General features: G+C 41.3%; 1 protein-coding gene across 1 annotated transcript in view; it reads left to right on the top strand.

Moving 5' to 3' along the window:
• Window positions 1–13,363, top strand: part of SVEP1 (sushi, von Willebrand factor type A, EGF and pentraxin domain containing 1) — a 184,648-nt gene that overhangs the window by 26,230 nt on the left and 145,055 nt on the right. Inside the window, exons 2-3 of the mRNA XM_019946525.3 lie at window positions 4,197–4,452; window positions 7,664–7,840. Coding sequence (XP_019802084.2) covers window positions 4,197–4,452; window positions 7,664–7,840 — 433 coding nt within the window. The remainder of the gene's footprint in view (window positions 1–4,196; window positions 4,453–7,663; window positions 7,841–13,363) is intronic.

The raw sequence follows: 13,363 nt of genomic DNA, 5'->3' as shown, positions 1-13,363 counted from the left end.
ACTCTAGATTTCTAGATGTAGAATTGTTGGATCAAATGGTTGGATAGAAAAAAAATTAATGAATTTGATAAGCTGACTCTCAAGCTCAATTGGAAAGGAGAATGTTCAAGGTTAACTACAAACATTTTAAAAGAGAAAATAAAAGGATGTTAGAGTTTCCCTACCAGATATGAAAAAAAAAATACTATGACAGTATAGTAACCAAACTATGTGGCATTGGCCGTGAATCAGCAAGTAAGTCAATAAAACAGAATGAAGAGACTTTAACCAGGGAAGAAAATTGCTTATGAAGTTGGATAAAAGTAAAGGGAGTATCTATTTCACATCAAAGAAAAATGTATGGATTTAATAATTTTTAAAAAACAGAAGTGTTAGAGAAAAGACTATGAGAATATTTTAATAGACTTGGGGAGGGGAAGCTTTCCAAAGCAGTATATGAGGAGAGAGAGATAAGGGTGACTCCAAGGTTTTTGGCCTGAGCACTGGCTGCATTATGGGCTGCTGTTTATTGACTAATATTTATTGAGTGTGTACTATTTCCCAAGTGCTGTGCTAAACTTTGAGAATTAAGAATTGAAGAACTAGACAAAAATATCTGCCTTCAAGGAAGTTACATGTGGGGAGGAGACTAGGTTTTTGTCTGAAGTTGCCCTTGCCTTTGTCACCTCGGAATATCTTTGAGCTGTGCTGCAAAGAGGTTGAATCAAGTGACCTCCTTCTCTCTCCCCCTGCCCTTCATCTCTAGCCTTTGCCTCTCCCTCTAAATAAGGTGGGGTTGTCGGAGTTCCAAAAGACTTTATTCTACCTGTTTTCCAATATATCACAAGGTTCCATCAGTAAGAGAAGCTGTGTTTGTAAAAAAAGAACATATTTCGCTCTCTGCCGATTAAGATTTTTAAAAAATTCTTTATGTTTCTAATATATTTTTCTAGTTGTCATTTCTATTTTGAGACTCCAATCCACCTGATGAGAGAAAACTCCACCCAGGTACTTCCAAGCAAATTCAAAATCAGAAATTTCTCAAGTGCTTCACTTTTGAAAACGGAGCCACATTCAGGAATGTTTTCCTCTTCCATTTCTCCCTCTAGTTGAGTCTAAACTTTGGAGCTTCTGCAAAGCTGCAGCAAAGGAGTGGATGTCCACCTCTCAGCTCTGACACTCCCTGCATGTCCATCGTCTGGAATTGTCTCAGTTCTCTCATCAGTGGTCATGATGATCATCCTTGGTCATCTGCATATGGGTTTGTCAGCTTTGCCACCCTTGATGCAGTAATCTGGGGATTCCAGGATTTCTTCATGTTGCTATTGCCTGAGAGAGACATAGCTCTCATGGTCCATGCTGTCAGCCACTCCCACATCCTTAATATTGCAAAACTCCCTAGGAGTCTTGATATTGCACCAACTCTCTCTCCTAAGCCTCTCCAGGAATACACAAGACTCATCAGGTCTTCTCCTCTTCAACATCCCACATAGTTATATTCTATTGCCCCATGTCACTGTGACCAGCAGCACTTCTGTGGGACTTACCATTATCCCAAATATCCACATGGAAAGAGGACTCATGGATCCCTATACCCATCCCTATAAGGGAATGTCAGTCATCGCTCCTACGGTGACTGAGTTGGGGGGTGTGGAGGGATTGGTATAGAGCACAGCGCCTCACAGCAACATCTAAATCTCCTCCCCTAACTCCTCTTTCTCTCCCTCTCCTCAGAGGTTCTTTTTTTAAATTATTTTTTATACAATTTTTAAAGGTTACACTCCATCTACAGTTATTACAAAATGTTGGCTATATTCCCCATGTTGTACAATACATCCTTGTAGCCTATTCTTATACCCAGTAGTTTGTACTTCCCACTCCCTCACCCGTATATTGTCCCTCCCCTCTCTCTCCCCACTGGTAACCACTGGTTTGTTCTCTATATTTATGAGTCTGCTTGTTTTTTGTTATATTCACTAATTTGTTGTACATTTTAGATTCCGCATAATAAGTGATACCGTACAGTATTTGTCTTTCTCTGTCTGACTTATTTCACTTAGCATAATGCCCTCCAAATCCACCCATGTTACTGCAAATGGCAAAATTTCGTTCTTTTTTATGGACGAGTAGTATTCCATTGTGTATATATACCACATCCTCTTTATCCATTCATCTTTTGATGGACACTTAGGTTGCTTCCATATCTTGGCATTTGTAAATAATGCTGCTGTGAACGTTGGGGTTCAGGTATCTTTTCAAATTAGTGTTCTTGTTTTCTTCAGATATATACCCAGGAGTGGGATTGCTGGGTCATATGGTAATGCTATTTTTAGATTTTTGAGCAACCTCCATACTGTTCTCCACAGTGGCCGCACCAATTTATATTCCCACCAACAGTGTACAAAGGGTTCCCTTTTCTCCACATCGTCACCAGCATTAGTTACTTCTGTTCTTTTCGACGATAGCCGTTCAGAGGTTCTTTTCTTGTCTGGAGTGAGGAAATATCTTACACGTACCAAGTATTCACCCCAGATCTTCTTGTCATTCATCAAGAGGGCGGCTTTTTAAGCCTTAAGAGCCATTAGTATCTCACGTTATTCTGCCACATACACCTGCCCTCTTCCTGTCTTCAGTACGGTCCTTCCACACTGTTTGTTTTCCTTTATTTCACTTGGTTTTCGAGAAGAAGTGGAATGAAGTGTTTGAATACCTTTTCTCAAATTGCTGGCTTTCCAGATGTTTTCCAGAGTAAATTTTAGTTTAATTTAATTGTCTTTAAATTCGGATTTAACAGCTTTATCTTTAGCTCACAAACTCTGAAACTAATTGGCAGGAATTATTGAATTAGAATAAATACCTATTAATTATATACTAATGAAATATGCTTTCTACAGACATGAATCTTATGAGAGAATCTGGGTCTTATAGCTGAGCCTGTCCCCTAACATGAATTGAGGCAAAGTTATTTTTAAAATCATAATATCTCCTTTTAACTTTAACAGAATGTAGGTTATAATGTTGCTCTTCTTTTGAATGTAGTATTTCTTGAATCATTGCTTAAGAAACATTGGATTCCTTCTAAGAACTTGCCAGAAAATATACCCTGGTGCCTCTTTACCTTTCCTAACCATTTCTAATGAAAAGCAACAACGGCAAATTTATTTATAAGCCAGACTCACCATTGGATCTCTTGTGCCTTTACAGTATGACGTTACAAAGCATCAGTGGCAATGAATATACACTTTTTTAAAAAAAAAGGTTTCACCTTTTTCCTTTTATCTATAGAGAAGGAACAGCATATAACATTGTAAAGGATAACTCACTTGTCCTAAAACAGTAAAGCCCAGTTGTCACATTGAATGAATCAGTATTTTCTCATGAAGTTAGGACACCACCAAAAAAACAGCTGATTTGGTGCTAATACTGGGTGGTCCAAAAAAGATGAAGTGTTGAATCAATTCTCCAATTTTGGAGGAGCAGTGGAAAAACAAATAGAGGAGGCAAGTGAGTCATTATTAACTCTGGAAAAGACACGTTCTGTTAAATTTTCTTCTCGTCCAGCTTTTAGTGTATGATCATGAAGTGGTTCAGCTAGGTAGGTAAGTGGGTAGCTAGCTAAATATGATAGGAAGTAGGTACATAAGACTCAGATTTGGTCCATATTTTGAGCCTGAAAATCAATAGAAATAGTTTAACAATAATTGATAATATTAATACAAATTCATTCCATAAACTTTTTTGTGTGTGTGGCTGTGCTGGGTCTTCGTTGCGGCGCGTGGGCTCTTCACTGCGGTGCGCAGGCTTCTCTAGTTGTGGTGTGCGGGCTTAGTTGCCTCGCAGCATGTGGGATCTTCGTTCCCTGACCAGGGATTGAACCTGCATCCCCTGCATTGGAAGGTGGATTCTTTACACTAGACCGCCAGGGAAGTCCCCATAAACATTTGTTCCTCTCAATTAGCAAGCTCTGTGGCAATGATGATGATGGTGATGATGATGATACATTTTAAATGCTTTTGAGGTTTATTGTGGTTCTTTGAGAAGACCATTGTAGGCTCTCATCTGTGCCTGTTTGTGTTTTCCCTTCACTGATCAGTGTTCCATTCCTCGCTCTTGTGAAATGTTAATGATCTTCACCAGCACTCCCTTACCTAATAAGGGAGGCTCAGAGTAGGCCAACACAATACGTACTCATACTAACTTGCCCTATTTCATTACAGCAAATTCTTCGTCATTCTAGAGAAAACTCAACAAAAGTTATATTTCTCATTACGGATGGATATTCCAACGGGGGAGATCCAAGACCCATTGCAGCATCACTGCGAGATTTTGGAGTGGAAATCTTCACTTTTGGCATATGGCAAGGAAACATTCGAGAACTGAATGACATGGCTTCCACCCCAAAGGAGGAGCACTGCTACCTGCTCCACAGTTTTGAAGAATTTGAGGCTTTAGCCCGCCGAGCGTTGCATGAAGGTAATGGAAACCTACTGGCATCACGCAGTGCGTTTAAACAGGGTTTGCTTCTTGCTTATTTCTTGAAACCCACTGTGGGGATAATACCAAGCCCTATGAGGTCTTCGCTGAGCGTGATGCCCATGTGTTCTTTGTGTATTATGAGCTGCGTTGAACTTCATGAGTAGAGATGACATTCTGGCCTTGCAACAGGAGTATTTGTTTTGTTTTGTTTTTTAATAACTGTGATACATTTTCACTAAAATGTCCATATGCTCCCACCTGGAACCATTAGAATCAGTGGAATGAACGAGGTGTGTTTTGAGGCCACACACGGAGTCGGAAGCCTTGACTTACATCTCATCTTCAGTTATCTGGAAGGATGAAGTAAACATTCAGAGACATGCTTAGTGAATCTAACCAGAGTGTTTCCAGAAATATACATGAAGATTATAGGGACAATAAATACTCAACACATACTTCTTGACCCGACAGTTTGAATATAGATATGCTTATGGATAAACTGAAGAGCAGTGACAGCGACAGGGAGTAGCATCAGTAAATCCATTCATTAGAGTTCTTTGTACACCATTTATAAGGATGTTTAGTTGGGTGACTTAAGTCAGATGAACTTCCAAGTGTAGTATGGGCATGTATCTTGCAGTGATCCAGGAGAGAAAGTGCAGATTGGGAGGAGGAGATGGGGATCTAGCCTCAGACCAACGCCATGGAGCAAATTAGGCTTGATCTTTGCAGGTGTCCACATGAAAGATTCAGTTTGATGGGCAAATCATGGCAACATGAGGTTTCCTCACAATTAGTGATGTTCAAAATAAGTGGGTCAGCCTTACCGTAGTTCCAACAGAAGAATTTAGAGCAGCATCTCAGGCTACCTATGGATACAGGAAAAATTCCCAATTGGTCACCTACTAACTGGGTGGCTTTGGGAAAATTATTTAACTTTTGCACTCCCTAGATTTCTTGTTAATAGAGTAGGGTACAAGAATAGTACCTACTTCATAGGCTTATTCCAAGGATTAAATGGATTAATACATATAAAGTGATTAGAAAAGTCACTGAGGGCTTATTATACTAAGCTCTCAATAACTGTCCATTGGCTATATTACCTTAGACAATTTATCTAACATCTATGAGCTTCAGTTTCCTCTACTTTTAAAATAGAGATATTATAACATGTACCGAATAGCTTTGTCAGGAGAATTAAATAAAATATTTAAATTTCACCAGCACAGTGTTTGGCATATGACAGAAGTTCAGTAACTGGGGCTTTTTTTGTTTCTCCTTTTCTCTGGGAAAAGTGATATATATGCTGAGTAGGAAGACAGAGTGGCTGTTGCACTAGATGGGATTATGAAATTGTGGGTGTTATTGGCTGTGTCATAGAGGACTCATTTCCAGTCCTACCAACCTTCTGTTTTGTAGGATGGGGGCCTTCTGCCCAATGCAAGTTGAGTCAGAAACTGGATGGGACAGAGTCTTCAAGGAAAGGATTTTGGTTACCCTATCACAACAGAGTTTTGAAAGGCATCACTTTTATTACAAAATACTAAAATCTAAAATGTGTAATACTCTAATCAAGTTTCCAGGTTCCGTAAGAAAAAATTCTGTTTTTACTGAAAAGAAACGATGGGGGCAAAGGAAGTGAACCTCATTTCTCCTGCCTCCGTGTTCTCTGAAGCAGCTTTCTTTTTTATATATATAGTTTTTTATTTTTATACAATTTTTAAAGTTACTTCCAATTTACAGTTATTACAAAATATTGCCTATGTTCCCTGTGTTGTACAATACATCCTTGAGCCCATCTTATACCCAAGAGTTTGTACCTTCCACTCCCCCACCGCCACACTGCCCCTCCCCTCACTGGTAACCACTAGTTTGTTCTCTCTGTCTGTGGTCTGCTGAAACTACTTTCAATTTGGATGGATCCACTATTGGTCTCAAGGCTGTCCATGTTTGTGGCCAGTCTCAATAGATGTAGGTTCCAGAATAATAGCTTTCCACATATGCAGCTTGTTCACTTATCTCTCTCCCCGACCTAAATGCCAGTGCACCAGTCTTAAAGCTACGTTTTTCTTGCTCCCTCGACTGCCAAATAAACCTGTGTCTCAGAGCTAAGTCCAAGATGCCCATGTTGCAGACCTTGTACCCACACCATAGTCTATTAGATGGGGCTTTAGGGTACTTGGTTGTACAGGTCTCTTTCTCTTAGGGCAGGGGTCTTCCCTTTACGTTGTCCCTGTCTATTGTTCAGGGTCTTAATGCATAGAGACAGATGTTCCATAACTGAGGCCATCACCAATCTCCTTTCTGGGTATTCAATGGCAGTTCATGTGTCTTGCTGAAACTCACTCATTTGAGTTTCTACTGTGGACCTATCACTGTATCTGCCTAGCACTGTGGACCTAGTGCTGGAATTTAGGCTAAGACTTTTGAACTTTCTCAGCAGGTAAATGGAACTTACTGTGTGCCTGATTGTAGGCCATCCATTCCTGATAAGTCATAGTCAACCTTACCCTGCCCCGTTAAGTCACTTTCAGAACAGGACAGCTCTGCCTGTGTTGTTGAATTCCCAGCATGGCTCACGTCAGAGCATGGCTCAAATAATCCGTATGGTCTCCTTTTACACAACAAGTGAACATTTATTTAAAATTGAGAGAGAAACCAGATCCTCGTTCTATTCTTCAACTTGTGTGGTACCATTGTTTCAGTTTTTAATCAAATAATTCTAGAAGTAATGGTATTTATTCTTAAATCAGTAATCACCATCAGCACCCTTTGACAGCAGTCAGGATTGCAGCTTTATTTATTTATCTGAACAAGGATTCTAGAAATCTGGTTACTGCTGCCTGACCTCATGCTGGTGTGGAAGCCTGGGGATTGACCTGGAGAACCGACTACATTACTTCCTGCTGCATCTGGAGACTGCTCGCTGAAACTACTTAATTTCTGCCTGACCGTGCGTGGCCTTGAGAACTTAGGATGAGGTCCAAGACTGAAATAGCTTAACCAGCTGAATCAAATTCCCAGTCTGTGGTCCTGCAAATCACACACCTTCATATTTGGATGGGAGTGGGGGAGCAGTTGGGAATTTGATGGAAATGAAAAGATATTTTCTCTGTCTTGAGCTTCAGTTGTGGTAACGAGAGAATGTAACATGCAACTGCTCATTCATTTTTTTTTTTATGACCGCCCTGTCATATGTGCTTGGTAGATCTGCCTTCTGGGAGTTTTATTCAAGAGGATATGTCCCATTGCTCGTATCTGTGTGAAGCCGGCAAAGACTGCTGTGACCAGATGGCAAGCTGCAAGTGTGGGACACACACGGGTCATTTTGAGTGCATCTGTGAGAAGGGGTATTACGGGAAGGGTCTACAGTACGAATGCACAGGTGAGTGCCCAGTCTGTGTGTAACTGTGTCAGTTGTCTTTTCCTGTGTAGGAATCTGTCCACATACTCCATGGGTAAACACTAAGTGTTTGGTGCTGCTCATGAGTCTGTGGATCGGTTGGGCAGCCCTTTTGGTCTCAGCTGTGTTGGCGCAAGCATTTGTCGTTGGCTGTGAGTAGGGTTGGCTGCCCCGCTGATCTTACTTGAGTTCTCTCACCTGTTTGGGGATCAGCTAGCTGGAGGCTGGTCTAAAAGGGCTTGTCTAGGACTACTAGGCTGTCCTTTATATGGCCTCTCAGACCCCATGAAGTCAGCCCAGGCTTGTTTACATGGTAGGGGCAGAGCTCCAAGAGGAAGAATGGCCTCTTGAAGCCTAGGTTCAGATCCGGAAAGGGAGAAGATTTGGGAACTTTTATTTGTAATCAGTCAATAGCCAAATCGCCAAAATCTACCTCAGCCTCTGTGAGAGATTGCAGCCCGTGGGATTCTGGTCCTCAGACCACATGTAACTTGTAGGATTGTCACCAAAAAATGTAACTGATGGTCTTTTAGCTCTTCATAAGTCTCCACGAAGGGACATTAGAAAGCTCTAAAAGGGACATCACTTCAAAATGGAATTCACTTCTTCGACACTTATAATTTTATCTCCTCTAGGTTTTCTTACCACAGGATCTTCATGTTTTTAATACTATATTAGAAAGACAAGAAGAACAACTTGGGATTCTTGGGTTCTAAATTATATTTTAGCTGTGATACAAAAATAAATTATGTTTTAGGAAATATCAGATATACAGAAGTACTGTATGGTTTTGCTGTGATAGCATTTGGTTTGCTCTGTTTTACTTAAAAGGTAACACGGTTTTTAGAACTTACAACTCTTCCACGGTTTGCTGTTTGGGAAAAATGTATTCCCATGGAAATTAATACCCACCAGGAGAATTTGGGGGCAGTAGGTTTACTTTATACTGGCCGGTGTGGTCTTTCACTGCTCGTTTCACGTGAACATTATTTCATTCTGCTGTTGGGAAGGTAGGTGGGTCTGCTCTGTAACACAGAAACGTGGTTCTCCCAGGGGTGAACCTTCCAGGTCTTTGACCTGACCTGCTTTCTCTCTTTTCTTCTCCTCGTGGGACATTTCTTCTCAGGTTCTTCTTTTACTCACTTTTACTTTGTTTTTTAAATTGAAGTATAGTTGATTTATGGTGTTGAGTTCGTTTCTGCTGTACAGCAGAGTGATTCAGTTATAATATATATACATTCTTTTTTTTATGTTCTTTTCCACTGTGGTTTATCCCAGGGTATTGACTATGCTTTCTTGTGCTCTACGGTAGGACCTTGTTGGTCCATGCTGTATATAATCGCTGGCGTCTGCTAGTCCCAGCCTCTGACACTTGCTTTCATTCGTGTTGCTCCCTCATCTCCCTTCCCTCGATTTCTCCTCCCCCCACCACTGGCCCTGATCCCAGCTGGCGGACATCCTTCCCGGGTCCGAGCGTCCATGCTCGCCCAGCAGAATCATTCCTTTCTTGGCCCTGCTCCCACTCCATCAAGCAGGATTTCTCATTTAAGCAGAAAAAAGGGAGGGTGGGATCTGCCCAACTGCCTCTGAGTTGGCAAGATGCCTCCCCTTGAATCTTCCCACACTTTCACGAACAGCCCAGCTTGGCACTCTCCCCGACGCCCCCTCCTTCCCTCTCCCGTCCAAGCCCACCGAACACAGGCAGAAGCTCTCGTTTTCTTTGCTGCATGCTGTAGTCAGCATGTCTGCTTTCCGTGTGGTCCTAGACTGAGCTCGCTGCCAGCAAGCCACTGCCGTGTGGCTGCGCAACAGCTCAGCCATGCCGTACCCGGCCTCCGCCACTCCCGGGCACTGTAATCTTGCATCCCCAGGGATAAGCTGCAGGAAGAGAGGGGGGCAGTTCACAAACCCACTGCCCCCAGTTACCCAAGTCGCTGTGGCTGCTACCAGTCGTGCATTGCAGGCAGAGAGGCACAGCCATCCATCTGTAAAATGTACACAGTTGGGTGGGCCTGTCAGTGGAGCTGCAGTGGAGGGGACAACAGCACTTTGGCTGCTGGTTCCAGGCAAGAACACCAAGCACAAAAGGAATCGTTTTTCCATCCCTTCTCTTAAATTAGTAAGCCTTCCTTACGTGCAGGATTGCAGTTAGATCCAGTTCATTTATATAACTGTTTTTTGGTTTGTTTTTTTTTTTTTTTTGGCTGTGCCACGCAGCTTGTGGGATCTTAGTTCCCCGAGACAGAGTCTTAACCACTGGACTGCCAGAAAGTCCCTGATACAAATGTATCGTCATCTTCAATATTTGTTTCTCAGGGGTTAGAGAAAGTGGTATTGGAACTCTGAGCTGTGATTTTTACACTTTCGGGAGGCAGTGTTCATCACTGGCTTCTCCTTCATGGTACCAGCTAAGAGAAAATAAATAAATTATAGCCTTCTGGTGACATGAAAGACTCATTACTAGACTCGTATCTTTTGGAATGGCAGAAAGAAATATTTGCTCTAAATCATCCAATACTGAAAACCCAGCAGCTGTGAGCCCCTTTTCAAATCTATTTAGCTGACAAATGTTCCTGAGCACTTTCTCTGTGCCAGTGGTTCAGTAGTTCAACGTGCAGGTAGGTGTTCAGTGGTGAACAGACAGACATGGTGCCTACCTTCTTAGAACTTACAATCTGACTACACAAATCAATTTGTAATCACAAACTGTGAAGTGCAGTATGAAGAAGGGACTGCCGAGAAGTTTAGACTCATATTGTACTCTCTAAACCGAGATCTGCAGGGTGACTAGAAGATAGTTATTTTATTGCTTCAGGAGAGGATGTTACCTTTCATTAAGAAGAGTTGGCATTCTGGGTATTTATCCTCATTGTAGAAACAATGCCTTTCCGAAGCAAATCATTTCTCTTTAGAGCCAGAAGAAACCTTAGGGATTATCTGCTCTAAACCCTTCATTCTACAAGAGGAAATTGAGGTCTCAGGGAAAGACGAGTATTTTGCTCAAGATGGCATATCCCGCCATCAATCAGCAGGACCGGGAAGGGACCCGGGACACTCTTCTCTAAATCCTGTTTTCAAGTTATCAAACTGCTTATTTTGCACTTTTGAAAAAAGCTTCTTGGGTACATTGCTTTTTGGAGACCATAAACACTGAACTGAAAGTGGTTAAAAATGCAGAAGGATCGAGCTCCAGTTCAGCCTCTGACATAAACTATGTGGCTTTGGGTGATTCTTTCTGATTCTCAGTTTCTTCTGTACAGTGGGCTTAATAATGGTATAGTTTTATGTGTATATATGTATGTATAGTTTTATGTATATATATATTTTTTTGGTATAGTTTTATGTATATATATACACATACATATATATATAGAAGTATACCTATAGATATGTGTGTGTGTATACAGTCATGTATGTATGTGTGGATAGATGGTTGGGTAATTGAGAGAATATACTTAGAATGCTTAGGACAGTATCTGGCACATCAATTCTTGATCAATGGTAGCTTTTATTATTAATCATTGTGAGATAATATAAATGTTATGAGAAAGCTAATGAAAGAACATTAAAATAATTATCTCAAGAATGAGATATTGAAGACAGGGGATCCCATCTATTTTGTAAATTCCGCTCTTCTGGGCTAGACTAGTGGCCCTAACCTGAGGAATTGTGCTATGGGGAGGATAAGGAAGGTTCCTGCATGCAGGTGAGTACCATCGGGAAGCTTTGCTGCTACTAAAGATGACCATATTGACATGACGAGTATCCAGTGAAAATCAAGAATCCTGTGTGAGAAAGGGCAGTGGGATAATGTGCCATTGGATTTTGAAGTAGAGGTTGTTTGCTTGATTAGGGAAGAGTTATATGCTGAGGCAAATTGTATTTGTTAGTTTCGTAGAAAAGTAGAATACTAGAGCTAGCTGTAAGGGTTTTTCTCACAGTTCACTTGGGAGATGACGAAACTGCATCCCATATAGGAAGTTGTTTTTTTTTTTTTTTTTTGGTTGTAAATTAATGCTTTATGAAAGGCTGTTGATATTTTGTTTTTGTTTTTTAAAAAAACCTACATAACTCGCTTTCATTTACTGCAGATATTTTGTATAATTCAGAAATTCAGGTATGGGACTTTAATACTACATGAGCAGGTTTCAAGGGCTGAGAAAACATCCTTCTAGGATTAGTTATTGAACTTAAGGGACTAAAAAACTGTCGAACCTAATGAAAGGGAGTCGCTTCCAATTTCTAGCTCTAGGATTACTTTCCTCATTCTTCACATTTAACATAGACGTTTGGAAGTGGTGATGCTATGATGACAGCAGTAAATGACTGATGATGGTGATAATAATAATGATAGCTAATATTTGAGTAGCACTTACTACATCCCAGACACCATTTCAATCCTCGATATATATAAACTCATGTAATGGTCACAGTAACTCTCTGGAGTATTGTGAGACAAGGAAACAAAGTCTGAGAGGTAAAGTAACTGGTCCAGGGTCACACAGCTAATAGAGCTGATTTATGAACCCAAGTTGTCTGGCTCTGGAGTCTACCAGCTAGCCATAGAGATAGACATTCAACAAATAAACACAATTGAAAATATAATTTCAAATTCTGTTAAGTATCAGTTTGATCCTTATGAGATCATCAATATTGGATCACTTTCAACCCACAAGGTAGCAGCTTCATGCAGCTCAACGTGATGTTAGGCAGGAAGAGAAGAGAATGAGTTATATAAAGACAAACCCAATCATGCCACACACCTGCTTACTGTTTTTAATTATGACTCATTTGTTCAATAAACTTCAAGCTCTTCAGCAGAGCATTAAGGTTGTATTATTTGACCTCTTTACCCTTTGACCTAAAAGCTGGAGCTAGTTATAGTTTCCCCCAAATACCACTCTATTTCATTTCTCAGACATTTCTTCCTGCTTCTGCAGGTTCCCTTTCCCACCACACCCGACTATTCGCTTTTTTTAAAAAACATTTTTATTGGAGTATAATTGCTTTACAATGATGTGTTAGTTTCTGCTCTATAACAAAGTGAATCAGCTATACATATACATATGTCCCCATACCTCTTCCCTCTTGCGTCTCCCTCCCTCCCACCCTCCCTATCCCACCCCTCCAGGTGGACACAAAGCACAGAGCTGATCTCCCTGTGCTATGCGGCTGCTTCCCACTAGCTATCTATTTAACATTTGGTCCAACCATTTGCTTTGTTCCTGCTTCATCAGACTAGTGATTTAATGGGCAGTGATTTTCTAGTTCGTTCTGTATCCTCACTGCCTGCCTTCAGAGCCCATCAAGGAAAAGGATGTGGGCTTCCCTGGTGGCGCAGTGGTTGAGAATCCGCCTGCCAATGCAGGGGACATGGGTTCGAGCCCTGGTCCGGGAAGATCCCACATGCCACGGAGCAACTAAGCCCGTGCGCCACAACGACTGAGCCTGCCCTCTGGAGCCCTCAAGCCACAACTACTGAAGCCCGCACATCTAGAGCCCGTG

This window comes from Tursiops truncatus, chromosome 6, assembly GCF_011762595.2.
Source record: "Tursiops truncatus isolate mTurTru1 chromosome 6, mTurTru1.mat.Y, whole genome shotgun sequence".
NCBI classification, from domain to species: domain Eukaryota; kingdom Metazoa; phylum Chordata; class Mammalia; order Artiodactyla; family Delphinidae; genus Tursiops; species Tursiops truncatus.
This window is presented reverse-complemented; position numbering and strand designations above follow the sequence as displayed.